This window comes from Lichenostomus cassidix, chromosome 5 (assembly GCF_008360975.1).
Source record: "Lichenostomus cassidix isolate B80296 chromosome 5, HeHo_3.0, whole genome shotgun sequence".
Classification (NCBI taxonomy): domain Eukaryota; kingdom Metazoa; phylum Chordata; class Aves; order Passeriformes; family Meliphagidae; genus Lichenostomus; species Lichenostomus cassidix.
The window spans coordinates 16,653,210-16,671,684 of NC_139486.1; the positions used below are offsets into that span (position 1 = coordinate 16,653,210).

The window sequence follows — 18,475 nt, forward strand, 5'->3', positions numbered from 1 at the left end:
ATTTCAGAATCCAAAACCTAACCAGATCATGTTGCTTCTTAGTCTGATCTAGTGTTTGATTATGCATCTACTCTGCTGGGTATCTTTTTATTCTACATTTCTTAGTTTTGCAGTATCTTGCATAGATTTACTTCTTTGGATTTCCTCTGAAAGGTTAAGTGCTAAAGACACTGGTTATAAATGGCTATAATGGCTATAAAATCAGTATTCGTATGTTTCAAAAGTATTTGTCATTCTTTTGATACGGCAAGTACATAAAAGCTGTCTGATGTAAGTGAGGCTTTTTCTTCTCTCTATATACATCTCTGATCACCTCCTAATTAATGCAGTAATGATAACCAATTACATTTACATCTAACACAAAGCATATTGTTAAAGTTTGTCATTACCACTTTCCTTTCTTGCATGCTAACACAGTGTTGTAACCTTAACATTTTCTGCCTCACTGCTGCTGGGAGTATTAATCAGTAAAGCTATTTATTACATTTTAACATTTTTATTAATTAGCAATTATGTATGAAGAGTTGAAATGTTTGCATAACTCATGACTCAGGGATGCTTCTTTCAAGCCAAAATACTTAAAATGCATCAGGATGCTATTGTTTTGCTCTGGACAAAGCCTCACTAAAGCTATGAAAGGGAGCTACACACCTCTGTTCAGGTCTACGTCCATGTTTTATCACTAGTTTGAAATATCTGGTCTCTGAGTCAGAGCCCTGCAAGAGCACAAGCCTCAGAAATGGTGGGGAAGGCTGACTCCATTTTCTTATGTTCATGTTGATCAGCGCTGTTGGGGTTTTTGCCAAGGAGAATTTGAACTAGGTTCTGTAGTTAAGATGTCAGAGGTTTCTGACATCCTCTATGGAACAAAAAAGTTTGTTTTCTTTTCTCTGGATTTAAGCAGGATTCTGTAGGCCACCATACATGAACTTCACCAGGCAGAACAAACTGACCTCTTACTAAGTCCCATAATAGTTCCTTGACGTGAAGAAAAGCCCATGTTGCCAGAGGCTCAATTCATTTCTAATGTTAAAAACAGAGCATCTTTGAAAAATTAAAACCAGTAAGGGACCAAAGAAAGAAAATTATTTATATTCCAATTGTTTCTACTGTGTAGTAGAATTAACTAGGAATTTTCTAACAAAACATTTTTTCATGGGACATAACAAAGCATGAAACCCAAGCGATCCACAGAAACATTTTGGTTTTGACATATTTTTCCCAAAACAGAAATGGGATTCTGACAATGGGGCAGCCATCATCCTTAGTGGTCTGCTAAAGAGCCCTGGTTTCTTTGCATGTGGCTCAGGGATAGCCCTGCTCTGTGGCTTGTGCAGTCACAAGTAACTCATAACCCCAACACAAGTTTGTCACAGAGCCAAAGCTCCATTACAGCCCAACTGTGGTGGCAGTTCTCAGACAGCACTTCTCATGCTCCCTTTGGCATGGAGAGGAACTACCCTTATTCCAGAAAAAGGTCCCCAACTGTCCCAATACCAGAAAGGTTCCAGAAACCACTCTCTTTTTTAGACTCAGCAGGTGGAGTCTTTGGAGCACTTGGCAGCGCACAGAACCCCAGGCATTATATATCTCTCCGCTCCATGCTGCTTTGAAAAATGAGAAAAAAACAAATATTCCTGCAGATAACTTTTTTGTGTATAATCTGTAGAAAATTTGGAGTCTCTGTGCAAATGGTATCTTGAGCCTGAACTAGATCCATGAGGTCACCTGCTTCCCATAACTCCTTTGAAGACGGTGCTGTTGCAAACTGTCCTCTAGCACTCTGAGCACCACCACTGTGCCCTGGAACAGTTGCAGAGTTGAGGGGTTTACTGGGCCAGTTACTGATTACCAGACAGCTCCTTTCTCAGTAAGTTGAGTGTCTGCTTTGTAAGCAGTTCTGCTAAGAAACACACTTCCAATTGATACCTTGGTCTGTATTATGCAGCTGTGCTTCAGAAATGAAATCACACATACTCCGCAGCCTAATTTACCATTAAAGGGTGGCAAAAATGATGATGAAATGTTTGGATTTACAAGAGATAAAAAGTAATACTCTTTATTCCATGTCAGAAAGTTAAATTCAGCTGGTGTCAGGAGTAGATTGCCCCATAACACCCACCTCTTTGTAGCTGGTTACCTGCATCCACAATTTTGGCATTACAGCAGAACAAAGGGCCAGGGCCCCCTAAGCATTACATGGAAAATAAGACTTGCAGAACAGAACCAAAGTATGAAGAAGAAAGTATTTTTGCCAAAACCAAGTCCATCTTCAGCTACAAGAGGCATAATTCCCAGTCAGTGAGGGAACAGTGGGCTGGATACTGGGAGCCAGTAAGATAGATCCCATGTAACCATCCCTGGTTACAGAAGACTCTTACAGAGACAGTATTAGATAAATGCTTTTACATACTTCTTTACTGAGAGCAACTTCCTTCTCACAAATCCCAGGCATCAATCAAGGTAAAAGGGTTCAGTTTTTCCAGTTATACAGTTTGGGCACAACTTCAATTAGTAGATAGGACAAAACAGCAGAGGGTGAGGAGAAAGAAGGGAGACTGCATTTGCAATCAAGGTGCTATTTAACATGAATGGTAAATAAATTATGTGATTTTAATGCTTCAGCCCAATCAGAGAAGTCTCCCCTGCTATAGATACTCATTGTTCTCCTGTAAATTTTGCCTAGCAAGGCAAAATCTGGCTTCTGATCCTCAGAGCCTCCTCACTGCAGAGAGCTGTACCTCTGACCATTGGCCTGCACTTTGCCTCTGCACATTGGCCTCAGGAGCATGTCCTGAGAAGTGCTTACGGAGGTCAGAGCAGGGCTTCTGCTCACCCATATTCCTTGCTTTCATTTCTCTTTATGCTGATAAGGTGCTAATTCTCTGTCAACTCAAAAATATCTCAAACTAATACTTAAACATGTTTCACACTTTTTTTTTTTAAATTACTCATTATGTCAGGAGTTGACATGATTTTGTCAGGATTGCAAACACTTGCCAATGCTCCCCTTTTAATCTGCTGGGGAGGTAATTCAAGGTATGAGACTGTTGTAACTCACAGCTCCAGCAGCAAATAAACACATAGAAAAATGAGCTGGTATTTTGGTATGTTTTTGAGATGCTCATTTCCATGCTAGATTTGGACTACTCCCTATTACTTTGTTCTTGTGAAACATGTTCTGTCATGAAAAAATCATCTGTTTGCAATTGAAAATGCTGCTGACATTACTCCAAGAAAAGGAAAAAAATATATGAAAAAACACTGCTTTAGTCATTTACTCTAACCAGCACCTGATTTACCCTAGTATGGACAGTTACAGATGGTCAGAGAGATTTGTCTACTGCAAGGGAATTTTCCCAAGAAGCTGAGTGGGGTGTGGGTGTGTGTATGGGTACATGTGGGTGTGCGTGAATGGCAGCAGGATCATCCCAGGGACCTCACTGAATCAGAGCAGTTTTGAATTCCAGCTAGGACTGCACAAGAGACTCTGACAAAGGATGCCCCAAAAGTATGCAGAATCAGTGATAATTAGCACACTTGTGCCCTTTCTTCATCGGCTTTGGTGACTCTAAAATACCAATCTGGCTGTCTCAGAGCTGAGTGACTCCTTAGCCTGGTGGAAAATCTCCTGCCATCAAGATGAATTTTGTCAGTGGCACTCATGGTGCAGCTGTAGCAATGTGAGCTGTATCTCTGTGACATAGATTGTACAGAAATCTGCATAATTTTCTACATCCTCAGGAAGGTTCTCAGCATGTTTGGGACAGCACAGGAGAAGGTCTGAGCAGGAATGCCAGGCTGAAGCTGAGACATGAGGGAAGTGATATATATATAGAGAGACCATTTTTATCCTAAATATGTTCCTAGATCACGTTAGTTCCTTGTTCAAGAAATTCTTACAATGGCCATAGGATGGGTCCCTCCCCTATCCATACATGTAGATGAAGTTTTAAATTCAGAGCTCTTGTCTACGATGAGATTATGCCAATTTTAAGCCTTTGCCACAGTCAAAGAAAACACACACCATACCCACTCCAAGTGACGATATTTTCTGCAAATGCTCTAAGGGATTAAAATACTTCCCACTGAAATGGTGAGAAGAAAAACAGGCATTTCCTGTGTGAAATAAATGGACAGACATCATTAATGAATGGATCCTTTAATTTTGTTAAAGGTCTTTTCCTCTTCAGGAAGTTAGCAGCAAAGCCGCAAGCTCTAAGTCATTAATAAAGAAATTAAATGCTGTAGGAACAAGCACCTGTGTGACGCCCTAATTGTCATGTGTAAAGGACAAAATCTATCTTAGGACAGATTATAGAATCACAGAATCATTTGGTTGGAAAAGACCTATAAGATCATTGAGTCTAATTGTTAACCAAACACTGCCAAGTGTGCCATTACACCATTAATGCAAGTAGTCCAGGGATACACAAGGCAAGAGATTTTGGAGCACAGCTTCATTGCTGAAAGGCAAGTGTTTACATTGAACATGCTCTTTATCCAGACCTATGTCTTCAAAATATCTGAAGCAACAATGAGGGCCAAAGATATGTAGCCTGGATAATATTCAGTGGCACTAAAAGACAGCTGGATCACTTCAGTTTTAGCAAGGGATAGTGAATACCTGTCCTACTGCTGTAGGTCAGCAGGTGACTCTAAGCTTGTGAGCTTTGTTCTGAACACCTGCCTGCCTACTGGCCCATTACAGGGAGGTCCTTTTTGTCTGCAATTGCCTTGATCACTTCTACTGGCCCTTCCCTCCTCATTTCTGCCAGCTTGCTGCCCAGGCATCTGCTTTAAAAAGAGTGATATCCAGATGCCTGCAGCTCTGCCTTTAAAATGGACAGATGATTGAAAGTAGGATTTACGTATTCTTTTACGATGTGATATTTAGGTCGATGAACCTCAGCGATAATGGGAAAGAACTTTAGGAAGAGCAAATACATGAACTAGTATTAATGGATGATATTTGATGTTTTTTATTTAATGGGAACAAAATTAAAAGTGCAAGTTTGTTATAAAACATTACTGTAAAATAATCTAGTAAACAAAGCAGATCTGTGTGTATTTTGAGTCATATAATGTTTTCTTTAGGGTGAGGAGGCTCTGCAGACAGGTTGTATGAAACACAGTATTTATCCCTTTGAATGACAGTAAGATTTGAAAAAAAAATCTTAAAATTATATGCAACAACCTCAATGCAAAAGCGTTCCAAGATAAGACATAGACTTGTAGACTAAATAAAATTTTACTTCCAAACTCAGTATTTTGTCCTTGAGTTGAATAGCATAATACTTTGCAATCTTTATAGAAATAAAGTGCAAAATACAACTTTTAAAGTGATTGAAAACTCACCCATCTTGTTATTTACATGCTCAATTTTAAACACATCAGGAAAATAGCTCAAAAGTTTCTACAATAAAATCTCATCCAGTTAATTTCCTTTTCCAGTACTCTCCTGAATCAGATCCTGAGGCAGGAGATAACTCATTCTAGGGGAGCAACAGAAAAAAAAACATCTCTAGTAGGAATATTTCTCCTTTAAGAGGACAATTTGCAAAGCTCTTTTTTATGCAGCTTCCGCTGCATAAATTACAAAATATTTAGTACTTTGTTATGCAACAAGCCTGTGACAAGCCTGCTACCTACTACCTTCTCTTTTCTGCTCTTTTGGATTCCAGACAAAGAAATTGGAAGGAATAAATGTAGGAGCATTGAAATTGTCACCAATGGCCCTCAAGTGTAACTAAGGACACCCCTGAGTAAGTTTTATTTCTTTCTGCAATATTTCAATGCTATAACTTCTGAACGTTTACCCCTGTGGGGTGTCAGGGAGCAGCCAGAATACAGTGTCCAGCTGAAAACATGGGGAAAATTCCTTTTGAGTATCTTTACGAGGAGCATAAAAATTAAAATATGGGTAAGGCTAAAGTCTTACATATGGTGCCAGGACTGTTCTAATGTTGCAGGCTTTTGGTTTACAGCTTGTCTGAAAGGCAGTAACTCCTTCAGCACAAGGGTGTGTAAATTTGCAGTGAAAGAGGAAGGAATGGCCAGTAATACTCCCCGGAGCACGCAGACAGTCTCAAGAACTTTCTCATTAAGCCACAAGCCAAACTTGAGCCTGCTGACTCAATGAACTAGGAATATTGCAGCCTGAGAGGGATGAGGCAGACTCTAGCTCTTTGAGCTGATGAGAATTCCTATTTAAAGGTTTATACATGAAAAATGAAAGGAAGAAAAGCAGCCTGTATAACAAAATTAACTCCTACTAAAGAGAAAAATAAGAGAAACTGGCCATTATGAACTATTTTTCTTAGAACAAACAGCAAACAGTGCCAGTTCATAGCATACAGGGAATGGAAAAGGGTTGTGATGTAGAAAGACTACAAAAGGAAGGTATATTAAAAAAAGGAATTATTCTGCAATATGAAAGAAAAGTTGCATGTATAGAGAAGATTTTACCCAAAAAGCACTGTCCTATTTATATTTTTATAGCAAGAACATTGGAAAAAAATATTTCTGTTTCTGATTAGACTCTAACATTTCCTTTTTTCAAAGCAATTCATGGAACATGCTGGTTTTGCTCTAAGTAAGTTGTTTTAGATTTTTGACCTTGACTACATAAATCACTTTATGTGTGTGCATAAGAACACAGAAATCAGTATCATGCCTGTTTGGTAGGCATTATCCTCTACAAGAGAGAATCAGCAAAGCTCAGCTGTCCTTACAGGCAGGTATGAATGAGAGAATCACAAGCACAGATGTACCCAAGGAACAGTCTATTTTAGCAAGAAGGCTGGACAGCTGTTCCTGTGGATTTCTGACTAATTACCACAAAAGAGTCTTGCAGAAAAGTACAAAATGGATACAAATACATGCTTAAAATAGAAAACTGGGGGTTTTTTTTAGCCTGCATGTTTTTTAAATTCAGTGTTTTGCTACTTGTATTGAGGTTTTTTTAAATAATGTTACATTTTTACACTGAAGGAATATACACTTTCCACTTCTTTAGTTTTCTAATAACTGGTAACTATCAGATTTTCAGCAGAACTGCTTCTTATTAAAAACAGTCACACTTAAAATAGGCATGATTAGTTCTGTGCGAATAAAATCACATTTAGGTTCTTATTAATATTCTCACTGTGAGAACAAAACCACCTCAAACTCAAAATTGGTTAGAGGTTGTAGAAAGCCTGGGCTATATTTGCAATCAACAGCACCTACTGATATATTGAATTTTCACTTGTCAAGAAGTCTGAAACACTTCCACAAGCCATATTCTGCCTTCAAGGATGGCAGTGTGAAATCAATGGAACACTGAAGTCTCATGAATGCTTTAAATATCTCCATGTTACAGTAATAAATATTTTCCCTGGAAATTTACACTATAGCATAGTATTTCACTATTTAGCTACAAAAGTTCTCTTTTTTCATTTTTAATATTGAAACAATTCTGGTTTTAAGTATTTTTAACTTACTGAAAAAGCTTTAATATGCTAACTGTTGATATACCAGTCACCTGAGCCTTTAACAGCAGAAATAATTCCACCGGACAAACATTACTATCCATGAGTAAATATAAATAGTAACAAAGTGTTTATTTTCAGTAATTTATATCTTGACCAAACTATACTAAAATTCAGTTAAAACAGTCAGCTAATGCTGGGATTTAAGTTTGCAAGCATTCCCCCAGAATTTATGGTAAAATTCAGAACAAATTTCTCCCTCTTTGTATACTTGGGTTAATCCCAGTCAAAATAACTATTTTGTATTAATAATTATAATACATGTAATTATTTTAACTGACTAGTTATTAATCACCTAAGTCAATACAGTCTTTTTAGCAGCCTCACTATTCAGCATACCCAGACCCTCTTTATTCCTAGAATTCAACCACAGGTCAAATGAAGACTGCTCCCATAACCAGCAACTAATTTGTTTAAATTAGTGTTTTTCTTTTCTCTGTCCAACTTATCCCACTTCATGGCATGTCTAATCTTCTCAGCCCTGATTCTGCTTTCAATTAAAAATGCAAATTTTCCTCCAGGAAATAGGAAAACTTGTACTACCACTCTAGTCAGAAAACTCTTATATGCTGAGTGCTACAGTCTATAGAACTGATCTCCAGCTCAGCCTCAAGCAGGCTCCTCAGGAAACTTCTGGCTTGGAAAATTAGAGATGCCTTAGAAGTGAGTATTAGGCAGAAGTAGTAGGATAATAGCAGGGCTATCAGTTCACAAGGTGAGTAGGCTGGAGAGTGGCCTGGCTGGGGAATAGATTCATTCTCCAGTTGGCCCATTTGGAGGAAGGCAACACCTACTGGAGCTTTCCTCAGCCTGATGTTTGTATGCCCAGGCTGCCAGGGAGCTGCGAAGGCCCTGATCTCCTCACCCTTCTGCAAAGGGCTGCAGTGCACTAGCCTGGGGATGGAGGCTTCCTCCCATGTTCACCCAGAGAACTGGCATCATTTCATTCAGAAACACAGGGCTCCTACGTGGTCCCTGCCGCATGTCACCTGAAGGACTACATTCCATTTTCAGCAGTGTTTTGTGCAAAAAATGCACAATGACAGCACTTTCCTCGTGCTGTTTGTCTCCAAGTCATACCAGTATATCAAACACAAGTAGAAGGAGGTACAGCTGCCAAAAGAGACTTCCAGCAAAGTACTTAACATCTTGCAGGACCAAGTTCTTCAAAAAATCGGTCTGTTTACTTTTAACTAGATTTCTTGATGACTGTTTTTTCATCCAGGTTTTTTTTTCATTGGAGCAGCAGTAAAGATATTGTTACATCTGATTTCACTGCTTTAATTAAGTAAGCGCTTCTCAGTCCATGATCAGCTCTATTTTGGGCTAGTTTAAAGTTTATTTAATTTGAGATGTATACCAAGGAGGGTAGCATAATTGCACATCTCAAAGCCTGCTTAATCCTAATACTAAAATGTTGTTTTATTTCCCAAAGGTTTAAAAAAAAAATCTGAGAACTTCAGTGTTAATATGTCGAAAAATTCTTTTTATCTTCGCTCTAAAAATACAAGCAAAAAATTGCCAAAGAACAAGACTCTATAAGCACTGTGATTAACACCTTGCCTTTTTTTTTTTTTGAAGATAACAGGAATAATGAATACATACTACCACAGAACCTGGGGAAAAAAGCCCTGGCAGAGGCAGAAAAAGGTCACCTCATCCATTCACTGCACAATGAGGGAATTAAGGATTCTGGCATAATTCTTGTGGGGTGTCTGGTTAACATGAGTGTAAAGGACTCTGGTGAGGAAGTCTCTATGTCATTCCTAGGGAGACTGCACAATTGCTTCACTTCATTTAGAAAACCCTTTCTCATATACAACCTGAATCTTCTTTCTTGCAATTTAAGCCCATTCTTTTTTTATTTCTTCCTCTCATCATTCCTTTTCTAAAGGCTGGAAAAATGTTTGTCATTTTAAGTTGCCTGGAATTTCAAACACTTCTATGAGTTGCCAACGTGCTCATTATTGCTTTAGTAATTTCTCTGAATATTCTGAATGTGGTTGATTTGGCTTAAATGATTTTAAAAGATCTGACACATTTAGGGATTCTAACCCATTCTTTTACTTTCCCCTTTCTTACAAGTGTTAATTGTACCACACATCAGTTCAGAGTTGACCTTTAGAAGACTGAAACAGAAAAGGCCATTACATATTTCAGCCTTCTTGGAATAATTTGTTGAGAGCTCTTCCTCTTTTCTATACAGAAAACCAGTGTTTTTCTTAGTCTTTCTTATCAGTATTGTGCTGATGAATCAGTTCATATCAGCCTTGACACCCCTTGCTAATGGCATAATTTTGTATCTGTTCCTGTATTGCCATTTTATTTCTCTTATTTGTCTTCACTGATCTACTTTTCTATCCATTTTCTATATGCTTCCTTCTTGTGATAGAAATTAACTTTAAATTTATATGTTTGTCTTTTACTATAGTTCCTGCCCTCCTACATTTCACATTTGAATCTCTTGAGGTGGCATCATTCATATCTTTTGTCCAGGAAACTGATAGACTGCCTTAACTCATTTTTCTTTAGTTTTGGTTCCTCTGAGATTCCAAACTGCAGATCTGTATTTAAAGTTTTGCTCTCAAAATCCCCTGGTTTGCTGTACTTCTTCCTTTCCCTCTAAAGCATAATGAACTCTGCCACTCCATGGTCACAGAAGTTGCCTTCTACACTTACTAGGTTAAAGTCAAATCCAGAAAGATTTTTTCTCAAGTTGCTTATATGTTTCAAAAACTTAGCAGGGAACTTGTGGTCAGGTCCCAGCATATCCACCAGCAAATAGGGAAATTCCCCCATTATGATAAAGTCGTGCTCTGACTCCCCACACAAAACCTAATCCCAATCTTCCCAAATGAGTGTAACTGATAATGTTATTTCCTTTACAGAGTTCAGAGTGCTTTTAACTACTTACTGATCTCACTTAAAAGAGAGAGAGAGACGACCTGTGGCAGAGAAATTACAGTCAGTATTGCCAACAGTGGAGTGCTGATCTGGTTCTGCTACTGCCTGGGTCCCCATCTGTACATTGCTAGGGTGGGATTTATTTCCCCAAAATTTCAACACTAATAGTAGAAGTATCAACCTTTGCACTTGGCAGATCAGTTATTTTATTCCAGTTAGGGAACAGGCACATTAGGACATATTAATTAATCTAATTTATTTTAGATATCTTCTGTAAAATTGGATGACTGTCACTAAGAGAAGTAAAAAAATATACATGTGAGAATGGACCTGGCCTTTTCCCGTAATCTTGTGGGTTAAAACCATGTAGTTTAATTTGTATTTTAACCAGTGTCCAAGAGAGAATATGCTAAACTATCACGCCTGTATGTTTTTTACATCTTGCTTATAAAAGCAAGATTTCCAGGTTGATTTAATTTTATACTTCCTTTCTATTACAAGGTTTGCTTCGAGTTTTCTACTTTGTTCTGTGTATAGCAGAAACTGGTGACAGTCTCTATCATTATAACCAATGTTCTCTTTCACATTTTCCCTACATTTTTGCTTTACACAGATCTGTCATATATAATAGAAAGCTTTTGGTAAAGTTAAGAGTAAACCATTCACTTGAGCATGTCTTTCAAAGGTGGGCAATGTTCTAGTTTATCAACAGATGCAGGCCAAGGCTGGTTGGCAATTACAACTTCAGTGAGTTGACAACTACATGGTAGTCTCTGTAAGGCAAGTAAATGGCCTCAGTTTACCTGCAACTTCTCTAAAAAGCCTTTTGCTCTAGAGATGCCTTTCCTGCTCTGATTAAGGCTCAATGGCTAAAGCAGATAGTTTTGAATTATTAAAGCTGTTTGTGGCATAAACAATATTTAAAGACGAAGATGTAAGTTAGGAGAACAAGGCACCTTGTGCAGTAGAAATTCAAATAAGCACAGCTTTGCCAACCAGTTGAGGGAGGGGATTGTCCTGCTCTGCTCTGCACTAGTGTGACCTCACTTCGAGTCTTGTGTGCAGTTTTGGGCACCACAATATAAAAAAGACATTAAGCTGTTAGAGGGCATCCAAAGGAAGACCATGCATATCATCAAGGACCTTGAGGGGAACTATACAAGGAGCAGCTGAGGTCACTGGGTTGTGGTTGGGCACTGGAACGGGCTCCCCAGGGAAGTGGTCACAGCATCAAGCCTGACAGAATTCAAGACGTGTTTGGACAATGCTCTCAAGGACATGGTGTGACTCTTGGGGTGTCCTGTGCAGCGTCTGGAGTTGGACTCGATGATCCTTGTGGATCCCTTCGAACTCATGATGTTCTACAATCCTATGATTCTAAATACTTCAGACACTATACTGTTAAGTAATGTCACATCATTTGGTCTCTGTGACACCAGGAGGAAGCTTGGCCGTGGCCCCAGGTGGAGAATTTAGTGCAGCTGACACCCTTTGCTCAGTCTATATACAGGAAAGACAGGATGATCTCAAGGCTACAAGCAGTAGTGCAGCTCCCTGGGTTTAATGACCTTGGTGGTTTGCTGGGCATTATCACACACACTTTTCTTTGCACAGCTGTAACTCCACTTAACAGACACTGTGCTGACAGGTGAAAATGAGGAAACAGGCACTTTCTGATACTGATCAGAACTTCCTTCACTCCATGACAGGGCTGTAACATGGACAGTGCAGCTGTTTCACCTCATGCAGACTTCCCCATTAGCAAACAACACTTCCGTGAGCAACCCTTTCTAAGAGGCTGCTTAAAGAAGATGCTGGGACTCTTTCTACCCCTTCTGTACAATATACCATGTGGTTGCTCATCACTCTCTATGGTAAAAATCTAAGCCTTCACTCCAGGCAATTTTACCTTTTGGACCTCAGGTAATGCATCAGTTGACAGATCTCTTTCCTCACCTTGTACCAAGGTTTTATATCTCCAGCCCAATTTGTTGCTGCTTTTTTGCAGAGAGGAAGGATGCAAATTTTGACAATTTTTCCAGAAAATATATTTCATTTTGTGAAGATGATATAATTTCCTCCTTTGTCTCACTGCTCACACAGCTCACACAGAGAAGACAAGAAGCAATAGGTACAAATTGAAACACAGGAAATTCCATTTGAATGGGAGAAAAAGACCCTCTTTTAATGTGAGGTTGGTCAAACACTGGCACAGGTTGTCCTGAGAGATTATGGAGTCTCCATCCACAGGGATATCCAAACTCCAACAGGACACAGCCCTGAGCAGATGGCTGTCACTGACCCTGCTTGGAGTTTGGGAGCTGAACCAGACAATCTCCAGAGATCCCCTCCAATTTCCAGCAGCCTGTGAAAAGGGCAGGGATATCATAAGTTAATTTGAGACGTTGCTTCAGGTTATGCCTTTTTAAAAAGATACATTTTATTCCATTTACAGTTAAAATGAACAGGTTCTGATCAAGATCATAATATGGGCTGGGCTGGACATAGGTATTTTGTGGGCTTTTTCTTTAAATAAAAAGGAAATGAAGTTCTTTCAATTTTCTGAAGTTATGGAAAGAAAAACAGCCGCACATGAGATGAGGGTATCTTGATGCATTGATAAATTCTTCCCTTGATGCAACTGAAGTCAACAGCAGTTTATTTCCAATGGTTTCAAGGAACAGAGGAGGAACCAGATGCTGCAAATACCCCAGCGTGCTAACTCTCTGTATCATTCAGGGACAATAATGTCCACCTATTTATATTGGAATTCCAGTGGAACTGAGGCTGCCCAGGTGTATGTCACAAAAGATAAGCATAAAGATCCAATGCATAGATGTTCAAATACCTGGTCAGCCACACCTTACTTCTTGGAGGCACTACTGTGCCAAAGTACCACAGGGGTCCTTGGACATCAGAGCACCTGCTGATGCCTGTGACCCTACAGTGTTCTGCTGTGTCTCTGAATAAAACACATAAATATTCACTGAAGTGCAAATTGGGACTTTAACCTTTTTTTTATTTTCTGGTCTGCAGAATATTTTATTAGGCTATGCAAAGTGGAATAGTTTCAACAAAAAACATTGAGAGTCCCAGCTTAAAATGATTCCCCGGATCAGTCATCAGAGCACTCTGCTGAGACATGAGAATTGCTCCAAGTCCTGATGGAGAAAGATGTTGCTTTGGTCTCTCACATCCTGAGACATTACTACTACCACTTATTTCTAGGCAAAAGGGACACTACATTATGTGACAAAGGGCTGATGAAAATCAAAGTGGGCTTTTGGAGAGCCCACTGCACATGTGTGGATTAGTTAGGCACCTGTGTTCATGGGACAGAACGGCTTTGACTCCACCTAATTCTTTGGGATCACTTCCTGGACAGTCTAGATAGTCTCCTAGTTAGGCAGGTATTTATGGTTATGTTCTTTCAGTTCTAATATTTCCACTTACTGCAAAGGAAACCTTATTGCTGGGTCACGCTGCACACATCACTGTGCAAAAGACACATCAAGATTAGGAGTTACAGGCTGAGCACTGATAGGAATAAACACTTTTATGGAACAAACTCTTAAATTAGTAAACTGAGAAAAGACAAATATGTTATTTTTTACTAGTTCAGCTCTGTTTAGCTTTGTATTTTCTCGACAAATTAAAACAGGCTGGTTATATTTAATTTTGACCTCTTGATGCACTGATACCATGTTCTGAAACCCATGTGACAAATATTTTAGACAAATCTTAATTAAAAAGACAGGATTATTCCCTTAGTTACTGCAAAAAACTCTCTTCTTTGCTCTGAAATACATGATGGTATTTCTTTCTAAATAAAGTACAGGAAGCAGTTGATGCTACAAGTAATGTTTGAGTAATGCTTTAGCAGTATATCAGAATTACTAGGTTCACTTTCATTACTGCAGAGAAATAAATTTATTCTGGTGGAGTAACAAAATAATTCCCATTACAGAAAAGAGAAAAAAAATATATAAAGTTTACAAAAGAAATAAAATTATTGGTTTTACAGCAACTTACCTGCTAAATATAAAGCTCCTATACCAGCACATAGTACTGAGCGTAGAAGGTGAGCTGATAGTAAGAATATGTCCTAAGCACCTATTCCTAAAAGACTGCTTTTAACTGAAGGCACCAAATTTTGTTTAGCTGTAGGAATGTACATAGCCGCCAGAAGTATAGACTGGAAAACACATGAAATAAGCCTTCTCCTTTCCTCAGAAGTAGCAAAGCTGCAGCTAGAGTAACACATTAACTTTGGGGTACTGTATTGGGGCATGAAAGAAGATGTGGACCATTTGGAAAGGGCTGAGAAGAGAGACAAAATACTGATTTTAGATGTGTAAAACAAAATCTATTGTTAGGATGCCAACATGGTTGATAAAAATGAGTATGTGGTTGCAGAGCCTGCAGGAAAACACTCCTGAGAGGCACATCTGAGGGAACTTGGTCGAAGCAGGATCCTGAGAATGCCTGGAGAGCCCAGCCCGCAGCACAAGCTAAGTTAAAGCATTGAAATGCAGTCTCACAAAGCTGAAGTTCCACTGAGAAGATTAAAACAGAGACATGCCACTGATAGGGTGAAAGAGTGCAATGCTGCTGACTAGATTAAGAAAGAATGATGCAATTCACAAAACACACTCAGAAAGTGCCATCATTGATAAGATTGAGAAAAGCAATGTCAGCTCAAAGGAAGGGACAGGATGTAAATTGCCAAAGCCTACAAACCCTACACAGTCTGAAGGACAAAGGAGTCTTGAGGACATTTCTGTAGAGACATTGAGAGACCTGTAAAATTTGGTCAATGGAAATCAGCAAGTCATAGGATTTACCAAAAAGTGTGAGTGGATAAGTGGATACTTGTGTTTGTACAAACATTTATCACAAAAAAAAGAAGTCATGTATAACTGACCTCCTCTAGGAATAGAGGCAAAGCAGGTGGACTTTTGAGATCTGGTCCCAGCTCTTTTCACTATGATTTTATGGCTGTAGCAAATGTTGGCATACACACTGCTTATTTATTTTGATCATAGAAGAAACACACTTCAAGGGAGATGTTACAATGGCAAATAAACCACAGCAATCCAGAAAACTGGGCTTAACAACATTATAAGTTACTTTAAATTACCAATTCAGTGGAACACTGAAGCAAAATTCTTGGGTCTTAGAGACTTTAGGTCTAAGGACACAAACCACCCAAATCTTGAAACCCTGAGGAAATACAAAATCAGCCCAATGACACCTTTGACAACAGAATAACCCGAGACCTAAAAAACCTCAGTATTAGGGAGGCGTGTGCTGCAGGACAGTGGAAACTCTTATACATCCCACATAAAGCAAGGCATCTCTAATCTTCTCTTCAGGAAAAAACTTATAATGGAGATTTCCTAAAAAAGTAAACAATCATACCTCAGTGTATATTTCACTTGTGGAGGGAGACTGATGTGAATTGAATATACCATTACTAAGATTTAGTGATCTCATTTGTCACAGTGATAAGTGCACACAGATTGCCTGTCTTTAACTAAAGCAAGCTCCATTCCTCCGAGGCTTTTAGCTGTCTGCAGCTGCCTGAATGAAGCCTTTCTGATGACACCCGTGGGCTCCCTGGGGTGCTTATGTCAATTCCTGGTGCTATCCCATTTCATCTTAATGTACACCTGTCAGACTCCTCAGAATTTCTGTTCAGTATCACCTTCCCCCAAAGGCTCCTTCATCCTGAAGAAACTTGGGTTTATTCACAAGTGAAATAAGCTATGCCCACCGACTGGATGGTTCTGCCTTGGAAAGACAGAAGAACGAAAACCGGAGTGGTTTAAAACCCAGTCTTTCCAACTTGTACACTTCACAGCTGGACACCACAAAATCTATTTAATGGTTCTTGCTAAGACCAGACGACCTCAGAAAGGGCTCTTCTGACCATATAGCCTATGAAACCTCCAGATCTAAAATGTACTATAGGATTTCCCAGAATTTAAAGACATACAGAGATTGTTTAAAGCTTTCGGCTTTGGATGCGACTGGTCTCTCACAAAGTCTGCCACTGCATCCCGAGGACAAGTTGATCCGCGCAGGCAAACGACACCGGCGGAGAGCATCCCGCCGTCCGCTGCCCTGCCCGCCCGGAGCTCGGCCCCCAGCGCCGCCCGGGCTGCCCGCTGCTTCTGGGGCACTCGCACAGCTGAGCGCTTCCCGCAGGTGGTGCGCCCGCGGCAGCGCCTCTTTGGCAGGAAAAAGGCAAAAAAAAAGGAGCAGCGAGGAGACAGGACCATGTCCAGCACCGCCACGAGCCCGCTGTGAGCCGGGGAGCTGGCGAGGAGGAGTGGAACCGCGCATCCCCGGGCCCCCAGCCTTGGCCCCGCCGCAGCCCCTCCCGGTCCCCGCCTGTCCCGCCGCTCACCGATAGTAGAAACGACGGTGCCCACGAAGTAGAAAGCGCCGGTGAAATCCCATCGGGGCCGGATGTCATCGACGCGGATGCCGGCCACGCTCGCCTCCTCGTATTCCCGGAGGAAGTGCCTGAGCTCGGCACGGCTGAGGTTGTGGCGCCGGGTGAAGTTCTCCAGCCGTTCCTCCCAGCGCTCCTTAGCCTCGCGCTCCGTGGGCAGCTCGATGGCCGAGAAGACGGCGGCGCCGCACAGCATGTACAGCACGATCAGCACCGCCAGCAGGAGGAACCGCGCGTTGTCCGCGTTCAGGCGACCCGCGCTGGAGCAGCAGCAGCCGCCGCGACACGCCATCCTCCGCCCGCGGGACCGGGCTGCCGCGCCGCCACGCTACGTCGGGGCCCTGCCGCCGCCGCCGGGCATCACGGCGCCGTCCGCCAGCCGTACGCGGGGCCGCGGGGCTCAGGGCGCCGCGGAGCCCGGTGGCGGCGAGCGGCGCTCCCGGCAGCCGGCCGGCACCTTCGCCCCGGGGCCAGGGCGCGGCCCCGCCGCACCGGGCACGGCCCCGCGGCGGCCGCGCTTCGGGCTGCGGTGCATCCTGCGGGCGAGGGAGCCGCCCGTCCCGTCCCGTCTCGCTGAGCCCCTCAGCCCCACCGCCCGCCGCGCGGGGCTCCCGTCCCCGCCAGTTTCATATCCCTTTCCTGCCCCCGCCCCGAGCACGTCGGAGCGGGGCGCAGGGACTGGCATCGCCAGGCGCCTCCTGCCTGCCGAGGGTGGGGGCGAGGCGGGACCGGCGGCAGCTGGCCCGCCGCCCTCCCCCGCCACCGCGGGGCTCCGCCGCCCGGTCCTGAGGGCCGCCCGCACCATGGCCTCCGGAGAGCCGCGGGCCGAGCCGGGCCGCTCCCCCGAGGGCAGCTCCCCCCAGCAGAGGTGCGGCCGCCTCCCCCGAAGCTTAGTGCCGGCAGCTGGCAGGGCGGGCCGGCGGAGGGCAGCTGCCCCGCGGCCTCCACCCCTCACAGGAGTAGGGGGCTGCCCCCTTCCCGCCCTCAGGTACGCGGCCCCGGGCTGTGGGACCTCTTACAGAGACCGGGCGTGAAACCCTACCAAAGCCACAATTGCCGCCCTTTGCCAAAAGAGGGCACCTCCGGCTCCACACGTCTGGTTACCCATCGCCTTCCCGACAATGTGTTACATCTCCGTCGTCCAGCGCTTGCCAGTCGAAGGGAAATGGTGTAGGGAAGACAGAAGCTGCTCTCCAGCTGCAACGTGGTTTAAGAATGCATTATTTGCAGGTTCAAAGAACAGAGGTCTCGATCCAGATCCTCTGGAAATATCATTCTCACTATAAGAAGGAAAAAGCTAAACTCTGCACTACCTGGTGGTTGCTACAGTGCTGAATTCCACTTTTAAACAATTGCAGGCTGGAATCTATCTGCTACACCTAATAGTACTATACAAGCACATTCTTTCCAGTGAAAGACAACCTATGTATATTTTTTAAGAAAGCAGGTTAATGAGCTATAACATCTACTTCCCCTCCCTCCCCCCCCCCCCCCATTTTCTAATAATTGTGTTGCAGTCAAAATGCAATGGAATGAACACTAAGATCTTAGCAATTAGAAATCTCCCTTAATGGTGGAT

The 18,475-nt window shown here is 42.1% G+C and overlaps 1 protein-coding gene across 2 annotated transcripts in view; it reads right to left on the reverse strand.

Moving 5' to 3' along the window:
• KCNK13 (potassium two pore domain channel subfamily K member 13) overlaps positions 1-17,646 on the reverse strand; it is a 52,376-nt gene extending 34,730 nt beyond the window's left edge. The window contains exon 1 of one of the 2 annotated variants that reach the window (XM_085061571.1): positions 16,849-17,646. In XM_085061571.1, the coding sequence (XP_084917697.1) occupies positions 16,849-17,188 (340 nt within the window). In that variant the 5' untranslated portion in view covers positions 17,189-17,646. The remainder of the gene's footprint in view (positions 1-16,848) is intronic. The other variant, XM_085061572.1, reaches the window with a different exon arrangement.
• Positions 17,647-18,475: the final 829 nt, after the last annotated feature.